The sequence below is a fragment of the Loxodonta africana genome, chromosome 11, assembly GCF_030014295.1.
Source record: "Loxodonta africana isolate mLoxAfr1 chromosome 11, mLoxAfr1.hap2, whole genome shotgun sequence".
NCBI lineage: Eukaryota > Metazoa > Chordata > Mammalia > Proboscidea > Elephantidae > Loxodonta > Loxodonta africana.
The window spans coordinates 49,589,302-49,605,168 of NC_087352.1; the positions used below are offsets into that span (position 1 = coordinate 49,589,302).

General features: G+C 39.7%; 1 protein-coding gene across 1 annotated transcript in view; it reads left to right on the forward strand.

Annotated features, from left to right (window-relative positions):
- The window catches only part of ATP8B1 (ATPase phospholipid transporting 8B1), a 144,379-nt gene that overhangs the window by 65,951 nt on the left and 62,561 nt on the right, over positions 1-15,867 (forward strand). The window contains exon 2 of the mRNA XM_064294466.1: positions 4,396-4,598. Within this exon, the coding sequence (XP_064150536.1) occupies positions 4,418-4,598 (181 nt within the window). The 5' untranslated portion in view covers positions 4,396-4,417. The remainder of the gene's footprint in view (positions 1-4,395; positions 4,599-15,867) is intronic.

The following is a 15,867-nucleotide window of genomic DNA, read 5'->3' on the forward strand; positions in this document are numbered from 1 at the left end:
TTTTAATTTCAATTGGGTCTGTTGTAATATCGCCCATCTCATTTCTTATTCAGGTTATTTGCTTCCTCTCCTGTTTTTTTTTTTTTTTTGTCAGTTTGGCCAATGATTTATCAATTTTGTTGTTTTTTTTTTCAAAGAACCACCTTTTGGTCTTGTTAACTCTTTCAATTGTTTTTCTGTTTTCTATTTCATTTAATTCTGGTCTAATTTTTATTATTCACTTTCTTCTGGTGCCTGAGGATTTGTTTTGTCGCTCTGTTTCTATTTGTTCAAGTTGTAGGGGTAATTCTTTGATTTTGGCCCTTTCTTCTTCTTGTGTGTGTGTGCATTTATTAATATAAATTGACCTCTGAGCACTGCTTTCGCTGTGTCCCAAAGGTTCTGATAGGAAGTGTTTTCATTCTCACTGGATTCTCTGAATTTCTTTGTTCCTTCTTCAATGTCTTCTATAACCCAGTCTTTTTTGAGCAGGGTGTTGTTCAGTATTCAAGTGTTTGATTTCTTTTCTCTGCTTTTTCTGTTATTGATTTCTGCTTTTACGGCCTTATGGTCAGAGAAGATCCTTTGTAATATTTCGATGTTTTGGATTCTGCTAAGGCTTGCTTTATGACCTAATATGTGGTCTATTCTAAAGAATGTTCCATGTGCAGTAGAAAAGAAAGTATACTTGGCTGCTGTTCGGTGGAGTGTTCTGTATATGTCAATAAGGTCAAGTTGGTTGATTGTGGCATTTAGATCTTCCGTGTCTTTATTGAGCTTCTTTCTGGATGTTCTGTCCTTCACCGAAAGTGGTGTGTTGAAGTCTCCTACTATAACTGTGGAGCTGTCTATCTCACTTTTCAGTGCTGTTAGAGTTTGTTTTATGTATCTTGCAGCCCTGTCATTGGGTGCATAAATATTTAATATGGCTATATCTTCCTGGTATGTTGTCCCTTTTATCGTTATATAGTGTCCTTCCTTATCTTTTGTGGTGGATTTAACTTTAAAGTCTCTTTTGTCAGAAATGAATATTGCCACTCCAGCTCTTTTTTGAATGTTGTTTGCTTGATATATTTTTTCCATCCTTTGAGTTTTCATTTGTGTCTCTAAGTCTAAGGTGTGTCTCTTGTAGGCAGTATGTAAGACGGATCATGTTTTTTTTAATCCATTCTGCCACTCTCTGAGTATTTTCAAAAACTAGTGAAAGCATAGGTACCAATATATTACAAAAACACACACAAATAAATCTAATCAAGAATTTGTAAAATTCCAAGATTTATTAAATACAAACCCACAGAAGACCTGGAAAGAGGAAAGTGCTTTATTGTGTAGTAAAAAAAAAAAAAAGGAGTTGACGTATCTTCTGGTTATGTACATTTGTACCAAAAAACGGAATAAAGAGAAGTGAAAAGAATTATACTAGAGAGCAAAAGGTAGTTATTATTTTACTTTTTATTATTTTAAAAGAGCCCTAGTTCTGCAGTGGTTAAATGCTCAGCTGCTAACCAAAAGGTCAGCATTTTGAACTCACCAGCTGCTATTTGGGAGAAAGATGTGGCAATCTGCTTCCATAAAGATTATGGCCTTGGAAGCCCTACGGGGCAGTTCTGCTCTGTCCTATAGGGTTGCTATGAGTCGGAATTGACTCAACGGCAGTAGGTTTTATGGGTTATTTTTATAAATATATGTGTATTCTTATGGAGGTAAAATGAACAGAAGGTTTTAAAACTGAATATTCCTATGCTTAAGAAATACTTGTTCTACTGTTTTTAAGGAGATAAAATTAACAGTACTTTCCAACGAGGGACCAGATACATATTAGAAGCGAGTTTTAGAGATGAAAAAGCCTAAAGGGATGGATCACTACTTTCTCCATTTGTTATTATAAATAACATTTTTCTAACTAAAAATAGTAGCCAGCAGTAATAATGGCTCTTGAGTGTTTATTGTATGCCATATACGGAATTTAGCACTGTACATGCAAAATCTTAAAGTAATACTTTAAAAAATCCTTGTTGAAATTTTGAAAAATAAAGGAACAGTGTGTATGTGTGAATAATTAGAACTCTTCTGTACATACTGATATGTAGCTCACTTTTCAGCTTAATATGCTATTAGAACTTGTCATTAAATAATCTTCCAGTCCTGATCTAAAATGCTGTGCACTGCTGTCCATAGTATGGCGTAGTGTGAGTATGCCAGGATTTATTTAAGCAGTCGCCAGTTGCTGGACACCCAGACTGCTTCTGGGTTTTCAATAATACTGGACAAATTACCTCATATAAATATTTGACAATTTCCTGGGTATCCATTCCTGGTTATAAAATTTAATTATAGATGCCCAGGATGCCAAATTTGGTACAAAACAAGCAATCTCTTAAATAATACCTCTCAAGGGAATTGCATTTGATTAAAATATGAACGAAACGGTAACACAAAAGTATCTAGTCTAGAAGAGCTGTCCTTGAAAAGCCTGTTTTTGCTGCAAAATTTTAATAATTTCTGTACAAGTTATTTAAATGCCCCAGAGTTTTGCTTTCCTTTTCAGGAGAGTGGTAATTACAGTAATGCTTTCATCTTGGCGAAGTGGGAAGTTCCTTAGAACCGACGTCCATTGAGCATTTAGCACAGGGTATGGTGGGCAGTGAGCTGCCATTACGAGCAATACTGAGTACATGGCAGTACAGTGCTTATGTAAGAAATGCCAGTCTGTCTGTCTGTCTTCAGGTAACCTGAGACATTTGTGTAAATATTTTCCTAGTACAAATAGAACCAAGGTTGTTCTTATCACTTGTATAGTCACACTACAGTGGTGTACACACAAGCGCAAATTCTAAATACTGAGAGTGGGTGGTGGTAGTTGAGAAAACAGAGAGGCGAGGGAGTGCTTCCAGGAAGTCATTGGGGAAGTTGGAAGATGTTTAAGGTTGTATTTAAAAGATGTTGCAGAGTCAAGGCTCAGCATATTAGCATTAGCAGAAACCAGATAGCTCAGGGCAATAGTTTTGAAGCTGTGCCAGCGTAGCATAGTAAGAAATTCAATTCTATTAAGACCCAGCGTACAGTAAATATATCTTTTTATGTGTCAGTTTTGTACTTACTTTGTGTGCTGTACTCTGATAGTTTATACTCTTTCATTTTTTTTAAACCTTTTGTAAAATTTTTTTTAATCTAAATTTTATTGCGGTAAAATATGTATAACAAAAATTTTGTCATTTTAAGTGGATAACTCAGTGACATTAATTATTTTCACCATGTTATGGTATCATTAAAAAAAAAAATAGTTGCTGTGGAGTTGATGCCAACTCATGGCAACCCTGTGTGTCTCAGAGTAGAACTGTGCTCCACAGAGTTTTCAGTGGCTGGTTTTTTGGAAGCAGATCACTAGGTGCCTCTAGGTGGACTTCAACCTCCAACCTTTCAGTTAGCAGCCATGTATGTGAACCATTTGTACCACCCAGGGACTCTGTGCTACCATTACCACTATCCGTTTCCAAATTTCTTCATCACTCCAAACAGAGACTCAGTACCCCTTCAGCAATACTAGCAGTCCCTAGGTTACAAACGTCTCAACGTACAATTCATAGTTGGGAACCAACATTCTAAAGCCTGTTATATTAAAGCTTTGAGGCACATGCAATGCCTCCCAATAACAAACAGAAGCTACTTGGCGACCTGTGTTAGAACATTATTATTATTACGTTAAAGATGTTTTAGTGTATCTGGAAATATTTCTTTCATGTTTTTTATGCATAGAAAGGTACACTATGTACCATACACTAAGATAAACATTTGACTAACTGATGTTACATAGAACCCTTACCTAGCTGTTCCAAATTAGGTATAAAGTCGACTTAAAGATATACTTAGGAATGGAACTCATTCCTAATCTGGAGACTGCCTGTAACTCTCATTCTCCCTGCTCCTTACCCTTGATAACCACTGATAAAGTTTGGCCTCTATGTAGTCGCCTATTCTAGATAGTTCTGTAAGTGTATCATATATTTGTCCTTTCATGTACATCTTATTTCACTCAGCATAATGTTTTCAAGGTTCATCTACGTCTTCATTTTCTTTTAATGCTGGTTGTGACCCACTAAATTCATTTCACTGGGTAAAAAAATAGAGACCCACAATTTGAGATACTGCCTTAAAGTTTGTAAAGGAAAAAAAAAAACTAGTTCAGAGCTATTTATATATCCCCCTTCCCTTAGGCCTTATCTAAGCATTTAATCAGTAATAAATGGTTTTGTTCTTGTTTATATGTTATATAAGACCTCTGGATCATTATTTAGAAATATTTACATGTTAGGAAGACGATGTTCTGTTACATGGGTATTGGAATAGGATGCAGGATTTAACCTAAACCTAAATGAGGGTGATGATTCACTCTGGTTCCCCTTTTTTTTAAACCAGGTAGTTCCAGTTTGCCAGCAGAATGAGTACAGAAGGAGACTCAGAGACTACATTTGAGGAGGATTCACAGCCGAATGATGAAGTGGTTCCGTACAGTGATGATGAAACAGAAGATGAGCTTGAAGACCAGGGGCCGGCTGTTGAACTGGAACAGAATCAAGTCAACAGAGAAGCAGAGGAGAACCGGGAGCCATTCAGAAAAGGTATACTTTCAAATCCTCGTGTTATTGGTGGTGACATGTGCAAAGGGCAACTGGCCCATTTTATAGCCAGGAGGCCACCATCTTCCATCTGTGTCTCCTCCTGGGACGCATGGTTGATGGGCCTGGACAAATACCCATTATCCTCAGTATGATAAGGCCAGAAGACTGTATCTGATAAGTTCTGTGGAGAAAACAGAAAGTTGTGGTAAGAGTACGTATTTTAAAAATGGATTCGTATGTGGGAGAATTTGCTTGTTACCACACCCAGGCACTAAAAGAGTGTATGTATCAACCAAACAGTTTTTGGATCTAAATTAATTGGATCGTTGAATTGTCGGTATGAGTTATATAATTAAACATTCATATATTTACTAATTTGGAGGCGTTGCTAAGCATTTATACCAGTCTGCGGATGTGTTGTGTGTGTGTGTTGTGTGTGTGCATTCGCACACATGCATGTCCACAAATGGGATAACAAAAGTAATGTACTGGGATAATTCCTAAATCATGCCCAGATACCAAACAATCAAATGAGTTTCTGTCAAGTTAACCCTGACTCATGGCGACCCCATGTGTGCCAGAGTAAAACTGCGCTCCATAGGGTTTTCAATGGCTGTGGTCTTTTGGAAGTAGATCGTCAGAGCTTTCTTAGGGACGTGGAGTTGCCATTCCTTTTGCTCTGTCACTTGTGAATATAGAATGGTTCTGGCTCACTGGCAGCAATTTCTTCCTGGGTCTCTGCTTACCACCAGAGACCTGCTCTCCCTGCCTGCGTCAGGTCAGGGCAGCTCCAAAGGCAGAGTCTAGACTTCAGGAGGGTCCACAAACTTTCAGGAAAGGGCCAGATAGTAAACATTTGGGGTTTTCTGGGTCTCTGTTGTAGCTATTGGTAACAAACATAACTTCACCCTACTTAGGTATATGAAAACGTCCATTAACAGTATGTTACTTAGGGAAACAAAACAAAGCTTACTTTTATGATTACGCTGTCCACTGTATGGCTTTTCTGTTTCATTTCCTGGTGGTTCTGTCACCCTAGAAACAAAACCAGTTGCCTCAAGTCGACTCGGACTCATGCCTCTGGGTGGACTTGAACCTCCAACCTTTCCATTAGTAGGCAAACACTGTTAACTGTGTATGCCACGCAAGGACTCTGGAGACAAACAGGGCCTTCTCTTTTAGCTCTTCTGCTCAGTGAGAAAGCTGGGCCTTTTCTATTCGGACCCACTCCAGATTTCAGATTGAAAGCATTTCCTCCGTGGTCCCTTGAATTCCTGCTGACTGGCTTAGTTTCCCGCTAAATGAATAATTTCTTTTATAACAATCAGCACAAAGCAGATTACTATGAGGCAGAGGTTAAAGATGTCCCAAATGTCTAACTTTTCCAAGCTATTGTACCACTCCATCATCTTTAACATCAACTACTCCCTCTCCCCTCAGCTTTCTTCCTCCTGTCTTTGGGTTCCCTAATTCGCTGCAACATCTCACAGAACTCACGAACCATATAGAGGAAATGGCTCATGTGGTTGTGGAGGCTGGCAAGTCCCAAATTTGTGGGTCAGGTGTAGACTTCTCCTTGACCCTCATTCTCTGCCCAGAAGCACTCAGCTTTCTCACTCCATGGACGAAAGGCCACTGCGCCATCTCCTGCAGGTCTGTGTTGTGGGTCTTTCCTTCTTTGGTGGTGGTGGGCTCTCTGCTCTGCTCTGGTACTAGCTCTCTTTTACAGCAAAACGGACCAATCCTCTCTGTGGGTCACAGTCATCTTATTTGCACAGCCCCACCCAATCACCTGGGTCAGAGTCACAAGATCATGGCTAGAAAGCCCACACACAAAAGTAATTAGTCACACCGTACCCATTCATGGAAATCACCATGATATTGTTCTGTGTTCAACTCTCTGGATGTGCCTCTCTGCAGGCTCAGTCAGAATAACCCTGGTTTTATCTAGCATTTCCAAAGCCGCCGTCATGGCTGTTCTGCCTTTCCAGAAGTCCTAGAAGCATCTGCTGCCCATGTCACTCCCTGGCTCCTTGTCTCTCCCCCTGGGGTTCCGCCACCTGGTTGAGCTGTTTTTCTAACAGCTCACACCTGCAGAAATGTTGCCAAGCCATGAAATTTCATGTATGTGATGATTCATTCTGCTCTGTTCTGACTCTGCCACTCTGGGGTGTGGGGAGCTCTCAGTGGTAGAGGAGACATGTGGCCCATCCCCCCACAGGTACCCAAACCTGGGAAGGTTGTCAGTTTACATAGTTTGCTGTCATCTTGCCTGTTCCCAGGTTTCCATATCAAGCATTTAGACTTCTTACACCTGACTCTTAATTCCTTCGGTGGCACAAACGGTTTGCATTAGATTGATACTGAAAATGTTGGCAGTTCAAACCCAACCAGCAACATCCTGGAAGAAAAGACCTGGCAATCTGCTTCCATACAGATTGTTGTTGTTAGTTGCCATCGAGTCCATTCTGACTCATAGCAACCACATGTGTGCAGAGTAAAGCTGCACTCTATAGGGTTTTCAAAACTGTGACTTTTTGGAAGCAGATCACCAGGACATACTTCCAAGGCACCTCTAGGTGGGTTCAAACTGCCAACCTTTCAGCTAGTAGTCGAGTGCTTAACCATTTGCAGCACCAATGGACTTCTCCTTTAAGATTATAGCCCAGAGTCTTAAACGCTAGCAAGCAGCCATCTAAGATCCATCAATTGGTCTCAACCCACTTGGATCAAAGGAGAATGAAGAACACCAAGAACACAAGGTGATTACGAGCCCAAGAGACAGAAAGGGCCACATGAACCAGTGACTGCATCATCCTGAGACCAGAAGAACTAGATGGTGCCCGCTGCAACCAATGACTGCCCTGACAGGGAACACAACCCCTGAGGGAGCAGGAGAGCAGTGGGATGTAGACCCCAAATTCTCATAAGACCAGACTTAATGTTCTGACTGAGACTGGAAGGACTCCAGTGGTCATGGCCCCCAGACCTTCTGTTGGCCCAGGACAGGAACCATTCCCGAAGCCAACTCTTCAGAGATGGGTTGGACTGGACAATGGGTTGGAGAGGGATGCTGGTGAGGAGTGAGGTTCTTGGATCAGGTGGACACTTGAGACTATGTTAGCATCTCCTGCCTGGAGTGGAGATGAGAGGGTGGAGGGGCTTAGAAGCTGATGAAATGGACATGAAAAGAGAGAGTGGAGGGGAGAGAGTGGGCTGTCTCATTAAAAAAAAAAATTTTTTTTTTTTTTTTTTTTAGGGGGAGAGTAATTGGGAGTGTGCAAGGTGTATATGGGTTTTTGTGTGAGAGGCTGACTTGATTTGTAAAGTTTCACTTAAAGCACAATAAAAATTATTAAAAATATATATATATATAGCCCAGAAAACCCTATGAAGCCGTTCTACTCTGTAACACATATGGCCGCCATGAGTTGGAATCAACAAGACAACAAAACAACAGACTTGACTGTGGGTTTCAGATTATAATTTTTTTATTGTACTTTAGATGAAGGTTTACAGAGCAAATTAGTTTCTCATTAAACAATGAATACACATATTGCTTTGTGACATAGGTTGCCAACCCCACGACATTATCAACACTTCACCCTTTCTCAACCTTGGGTCAAGCTTTACCAGCTTTCCTGTCCCTTCCTGCCTTCTCATCCTTTGCCCTGGGCTGGTGTGCCCATTTAGTCTCATTTTGTGGGCCTGTCTAATCTGGCTGAAGGATGAACCTCAGGAGTGGCTTCAGTACTGAATTAAAAGGGTTTTTAGGGGCCATACTCTGGGTTTCTCTACTCTGGTCTTTTTTGTGAGTTAGAATTTTGTTCATTTTTCACCAGCTCTGTCTGGGACCCTCTATTGTGATCCCTGTCAGAGCAGCCTATGGTGGTAGCTGAGTACCATCTAGTTATGCTGAACACAGTTTGGTGGAGGCTGTGGTAGTTGTAATCCATTAGTCCTTTGGACTAATCATTCCCTTGTGTCTTTGATTTTCTTCATTCTCCCTTTCTCTAGTCGGGTTGGGACCAGTGGAGTATCTTAGATGGTGGCTCACAATCTTTTAAGACCCCAGACGCTACTCACCAAAGTAGGATGTAAATAATTTTCTTTATAAACTGTTATGCCATTTGAGCTAAGTGTCCCTGGAAACCATGGCCCCAGCCCTCAGCGCAGTAATTTGGTCCCTCAGGGTGTTTGGATATATCTCTGAAGCTTCCATGATATTGCTTTGGTCAAATGGTGCTGGCGTCTCCAGTAGTGTGTACTGTCTTACCCTTCATCAAAGTTACCACTGATCTACTGTCTAGCTAGTGTTTTTCCTTCTCTACCCCTCCCCTCCCTAGTAACCCTCAAAGAATGTTTCTCTCTGTGTTTTTGTAATAGTGGTCTCATAGTATTTGTTCTTTTGTGATTGACCTATTTCACTCAGCATAAAGCCCTCCGGATTCATCCAAGTTGTAAGATGCTTTGCAGTTTCATCATTGTTCTTTGTCATTGCATAGTATCCCGTTGTGTTTATGTACCATAATTTGTTTATCCATTCATCTGTTGATGGGCACTTAGGTTGTTTCCGTCTTTTTGCTATTGTGAATGATGCTGCATTGAACATGGGTGTGCGTTTGTCTATTTGTGTGACAACTCTTTATTCTCTGGGATGTATTCCTAGGAGTGGGATTGCTGAATTGGATGGTATTCTATTTCCAGCTATTTCAGGAAGCACCATATTGTTTTCCAAAATGGTTGTACCATTTTACATTCCCTCCAGCAGTGCATAAGAATTTCAAGCTCCCCGCAGCGTCTCCAACATTTGTTATTTTCTGTTTTTTTTTTTAATTCCTGCCAGTAATGTTGGGGTGGTATCTTAATAGTTTTGATTTGCATTTCTTTAATTGCTAATGATCACGGGGATTTCCTCATGTGTCTGTTAGCTGCCTCAGTGTCTTCTTTGGTGAAGTGTCTATTCATATCCTTTGCCCATTTTTTAGCTGGATTATTTGTCCTTTTGTTGTAAAAGTATTGGATTTTTCTATAGATTTTAGAGATTTGAACTTTGTCGGGTATGTTGTAGCCAGAAATTTTTTCCCAGTCTGTAGATTCTCATTTTACTTTTTTGGCGAAGCCTTTTGATGAGCATAAGTATTTAATTTTTAAGAAGATCCCAGTTATCTAGCTTATCTTCTGGTATTTGTGTATCATTAGTTATGATTTGTATCCTGTTTATGCCATGTATTAGGGCCTCTAGCATCGACCCTGTTTTTTTCTTCTATGATCTTTATAGTTTTTGGCTTTATGTTTAGGTCTTTGATCCATTTTGAATTAGTTTTTGTATATGATGTGAGGTCTGGGTCCCCCCCTCCCTTTTTTTTTTTTAACAGATGGACATCCAGTTTTGCCAGTACCATTTGTTTAAAAGGCTGTCTTTTCTCCATTTAATGGACTTTGGGCCTTTGTCAAAGATCAGGTGACTGTAGGTGGATGGATTTACAGCTGAGTTCTCAATTTTTTTCCATTGGTCAATGTGTGTATCGTACCAGTATCAGGCTATTTTGACTACCGTAGCTGTATAGTAGGTTCTGAAGTTAGGTAGTGTGAGTCCTCCTAGTTTATTCTTCTTCAATAGTGCGTTACTTATCCAGGGCCTCTTTCCTTTCCATAAAAAGTTAATAATTAGTTTTTCCATCTCATTAAAGACTGCTGTTGGTATTTTGATCGGGAATGCGTTGTATTTGTAGATTGCTTTAGGTAAAATTGACATTTTCATAATGTTGAGGCTACCGATCCATGAGCATGGTTTTTCCATTTATGTAGGTCTCGTTTGGTTTCTTGCAGTAGTGTTTTGTAGTTTTCTTTGTATAGGTCTTTTATGTCCCTGGTTAGATTTATTCCTAAGTTGTTGTTTTTTGTTTTTTGGGGGGGACTATTACAAATGGTGGAAACCCTGGTGGCGTAGGGGTTAAGTGCTATGGCTGCTAACCAAAGGGTCAGTAGTTTGAATCCGCCAGGTACTCCTCGGAAACTCTGTGGGGCAGTTCTACTCTACCGATAGGGTCGCTATGAGTTGGCATCGACTTGACGGCACTGGGTTTGGCTTTGGTATTATAAATGGTATTGCCTTCCTGATTTCCTTTTCACAGTTCTCTTTATTGGTGTGTAGAAATTCAACTGATTTTTATATGTTTATCTTATCTTGTATCATGCTACTCTGCTGAATCTTTTTATTAGTTGCAGTAATTTTCTTGTGGAATCCTTTGGGTTCTCTGTGTATAGTATCATATCATCTGCAAATAGGATTGGTCTTCTTCCTTACCAATTTGGATGCCGTTTATTTCTTTTTCTTGCCTTATTCTAGCTAGGCCTTCCAGCACCCTGTTAAATAGGAGTGGTGATAAAGAACATCCTTGTCTTGTTCCTATTTTCAACCTCTGTTAAGAAAGATTTTGGCTGTTGGTTTTGTATAGATGCCGTTTATTAGGTTGAGGAATTTCCCTTCTGTACCTATTTTATTGAGAATTTTTATCAGGAATGGGTGTTGGATTTTATTGAATGCCTTCTCTGCATTGAGATGATCATGTGATTCCTTTCTTTTGTTTCATTTATGTGGTGGGTTACATTGTTTGATTTTCTTATGTACCATCCTTGCATGCCTGGTATGAATCCCACTTGTTCATGGTGTATTATTTTTTTGATGTGATGCTGACTTCTATTGGCTAGAATTTTGTTGAGGATTTTTGCATCCAAATTCATGAGAGATATTGATCTGTAATTTTCTTTTTTTTTGTTCTGTGGTATCTTTGCCTGGTTTTGGTATCAGGGTTATGCTGGCTTCATAGAATGAATTCGGAAGAATCCTTTCCTTTTCTGTGTTCCTGAAATAGTTTGAGTAGTACTGGTGCAAGCTCTTCTCTGAATGTTTGGTAAAATTCTCCAGTGAAGCCATCTGGGCCAGGGATTTTTTTTGTTGAGAATTTTTTTAATTACCTTTTCAATTTCTTCTCTTGTTATGGGTCTGTTCAGATTTTCGATCTCAGTTTGTGTTAGTTTAGGTAGGTAGTGTGTTTCTAGGAATTTGTCCTTTTCCTCTAGGTTTTCAAATTTGTTGGAGTATAGTTTTTCATAGTACCCTGTTATAATCCTTTTTATTTCAATTGGGTCTCTTGTGATGTCACGCATTTCATTTTTTATTTGAGTTATTTGCCTCCTCTCCTGTTTTTCTTTTGTCAGTTTGGCCAGTGGTTTGTTGATTTTGTTGATCCTTTCAAAGAACCAACTTTTGGTTTTGTTGATTCTATCGTTTTTCTATTCTCTATCTCATTTATTTCTGCTCTGATCTTTATTATTTTCTTTCTTCTGGTGCCTGTGGGCTTCTGTAGTTGTTCTCTTTCTCTTTGTTCAAGTTGTATAGCGAATGTTTTGGTTTCGTCCCTTCTTTTTTGATGCGTGCATCTATTGCTATAAATTGACCTCTGAGCACTGCCTTTGCTGTGTCCCAAAGGGTTGGTATGATGTGTTTTCATTCTTGTTTGATTCTAGGAATTTTTTGATTCCATCTTTGATTCGTTCTATTACACAGTGGTTTTTAAGCAAGGTGTTATTCAGTTTTCAGATTTTTGCTTTTTTTTTTTCTTGCTCTTCCTGTTATTAATTTCTACTTTGATGACATTGTGATCAGGGAAGATGCTTTGCCTTATCTCAGTGTTTAGGGTTTTGTTGAGGGTTGCTTTGTCCCTAAGATGTAGTCTATTTTAGAGAATGTTCCATGTGCTTTGGAAAAGAATGTGTACTTTGCTCCTGTTGGATGGAGTGTTCTATATGTGTCTCTGAGGCCTAGTTGGTTGATTATGGCCTTTAGATCTTCTGTATCTTTGCTGAGTTTCTTCCTAGATGTTCTGTCCTTTACTGAGAATGGTGTGTTGAAGTCTCCTATTACTGTGGAATTATCAATTTCTCTTTTCAGTACTGTTGGAGTTTATGTATTTTGGAGGCCTGTCATTGGGTGTGTAGATATTTATTATGGTTGTGTCTTCATGGTGGATCGTCCCTTTAATCATCATTTAATGCCCTTCTTTGTCTTTTATGGTGGATTTTGTTTTAAAGTGTATTTTATCGGAGATTAGTATTACCACTCCTACTCTTTTTTGGTAGCTGCTTGATATATTTTTTCCATCTTTTGATTTTTAATAAATTTATATCTTTGTTTCTAAGGTGTGTCTCTTGTAGACAGCATATTGCTGGGTCCTTTTTTTTTTTTTTTAATTCATTCTGTCATTCCCTCTCTTTATGAGTGTGTTCAAGCCATTTACATTCAGTGTGATTATTGATAGGTGTGAGTTTATTGCTGTCATTTTGTAGTGCCTTTTTTTTTTTTTGTAGTGCTGAAATTTTCTTTGTTCCTCTTACTTTCCTGTGCTGAATTCCTTCTGTTTGAGGATTTTTTTGTTGTCGTTGTTTGTTTCCTTTATTTTTGCAGATTTTGTATTTACTGAGACTATGTTTTTCTTCTTTATTTTGATAAGTAAGTTTGTGGTTGCCTTGAAATTTACATCTGTCTTCCTAAGTTTAAACCAACCTTTTATTACTTGATATTGCATTGGCTTCCTCTTCATTTGAAAGTTCTATATTTACAGCATTTATTCCCTTTTTTTGTTCTGACATCGTTGTCATTTCAGATTGACCTCTCTGGTTTCTTGTTGTAAATCTTTTAGTTTTGTTTTATCCTTGAGAGTTCATTACCTAGGTTGGCATTTGGCTGATGCTATCTTGTGTCCTACGTTCAGGGTGTTGTCTGTTCTTGTTGGTTCCCTAACCAAAGGACTCCTTTTAATAATTTTTGTAAGTTTGGTTTGGCTTTTACATATCCCCTTAATTTCTGTTTATCTGGAAATGTCCTAATTTCACCATCATATGTGAGCAAGAGTTTTGCAGGATATATTATTCTTGGTTGGCAGTCTTTTTCTTTCAAGATTTTGTATATGTCATTCCCATTGCTTTCTTGCCTGTGTGGTTTCTGCCAAGTTATCTATCAGCTTAGTCTTACTGCTTCCCCTCTGTATGTGACTTTTTGTTTTTCTGGAGCTACTCTCAGGATTCTTTCTTTGTCTTTGGTTTTAGCGAGTGTGATTATGATATGTCTTGGTGATTTTCTTCTGGGGTCTATCCTATATGGGGTTCGTTGAGCTTCTTGGATGGTCAGCTTTTCATCTTTCATGGTGTTAGGAAAGTTTTCTGTCAGCAAATCTTCAGCAATCTGTGTTTTCTGTTTTCTCACCCTGTCGTGGAACTCCAACCACATGCAGATTTTTGCTTTTGATTATGTCCCACGTCGTCCTTAGGGTTTCTTCATTTTTCATTCTTTTCTCTGATTTTTCCCCAAACAAAGTTGTGTCCAAGGATTTGTCTTCAATTTCACTGAGTCTGTATTCCATTGTTTCAAATTTGCTCCTAAAACTTTCTATTGCACCACCCATTTCTGAAATTCTGTTGTTTATCTTTTGAAATTCTAGTTGCTGTTTTGTATGATTTCTAGTTATTTGTTTTTACCTTTTGTTACTGTATTATTTTGCTGAATTCTTCTGTTGATTTGTCTGTGTTTTCCTTGATTGTGTTTTCCATGATTTTGTCTCTATTTTTGTCTGAATTTTCCTTCATCTCTTGGAGAGCCCTGAGTATTAGATTTTTCAGTTCTCTACCAGGTAATTGAAGTGCCTTTTCTTCTACCTGTAAGCCATGTGACGTTTTATTTTCATTGCTTTCTGGAGCCATCTTGGCCTGTTTTTTTGTTTGTTTGTTTTTAATGTGCTTTGATATTGTCTGCCGTCTTCAGGACTTTCAGGAATTATTTTCTTCATTTATTAACTGTGGGTTTGTTTGTTTCATCCTTTTTTTTTTTTTTTTTAACATACCTGGGCAGGCGGGCTGGGCACGTTTTGTTGCCTGCTTGTCTGTGAGCATGTTACTTCTCACCACCTTGTCCAGGAAGGCAGGGCCAGTCAGTCAGCTATGGTGCAGCAAGGCGAGTCCAGCAGGAGTAGAGGGGCTGGGATGGGTAGTTTATGGCACAAACAGGGGCCAGCAGGGCGGGGCCGAGGGGCAGTGCAGAGCTGGATCCAAGGGACCACATCAGTGCTGCTTGGGCTGCAGTATGTGGTACAGATAGGCAGGAGGGAAGGGAGAGGATGTGATATGTGGAGTTAAGTAGGTGAGTGAAAGATGAGAAAGAAGAGAGAGAAACAAAAGCAAAAGAAGCAAAAAAAAAAAAAAAAGGAAAAATAAAAAAGTAAATAAAATGGCGGCATGGTAGGATTTGGTGGGTGGGGGCAAGGCCATGTGCCGGTGGCCCTCTAGGCAAGCGGTGTGGCTCGGCCTGTCAAGAAGGGGCATAGGCGGCATATGGGGCTAGGTGGGTGGGAGAAGGGAAAGGAAAGAGGGGAAAGAGAAGAAACCAACAAATAAAAATAGTTAATTACAAAATAAAAAAGAAACAAACAAAAATGGTGGTGGGGGAGGCAGCTGTTGGGAGTAGGATGGAATAGGGTAGAGGTGAGCTTATGTCCCTCTCTCTGGGCGGCACTTTACAGCCCGCCAGGAAGGAGCAGAGGCAGTGTAGAGCCTAGGTGGGAGGGAGAAGGAAAAAGATAAAGGAAAATTTTTGATTTGGCACTGAGGGAGCTGGCCTGTGGGGAGGGTGCAGATCCTGGGAGGCCAAAGGCTCCCCAGCTGAGTAGTACAGCACAACCTGCCAAGAAGGGGTGGAGGGCGGCACATGGGGCTAGGTGAGTGGAAGGAAGGGAGAGAGAAAGAAGAAACAACAACAACAAAAAAGAAACAAAACCAGACAAAAAATAAATAAATGGTGCTGAGGGAGCTGCTCAATGGCACAGACCCAGAGAGGCTGTGTGCAGTGACTTTCCAGCCAAGCAGTGTAGCACAGCCCCTTGAGAAGGAGTGATGGCAGTGCACAGGGCTGGGTGGGTGGGAGAAAAGAAAGGAAGGAAAAGAGAGAGAGAAGAAACAAACAACAAAAAAAAGAACAAAGAAAACAAACCAAAAAAATCACCGCCCATCAAGAAGGGGAGGAGACAGCACATGCAGCTAGCTAGGCTAGAGAAAGGAAAGGGAGACAGAGAGAGAGAAGCAACAACAACAACAAAAACCCAAAAGAACAAGAACAAAAAAACAAACAAAAATGGCACTGAAGGGGCTGGCCAGCAGGGGTGGGTAGACCTGGGTGGCAATGAGAGTCTCCCTTTGGGAGCTCCAAAGTTGCCTT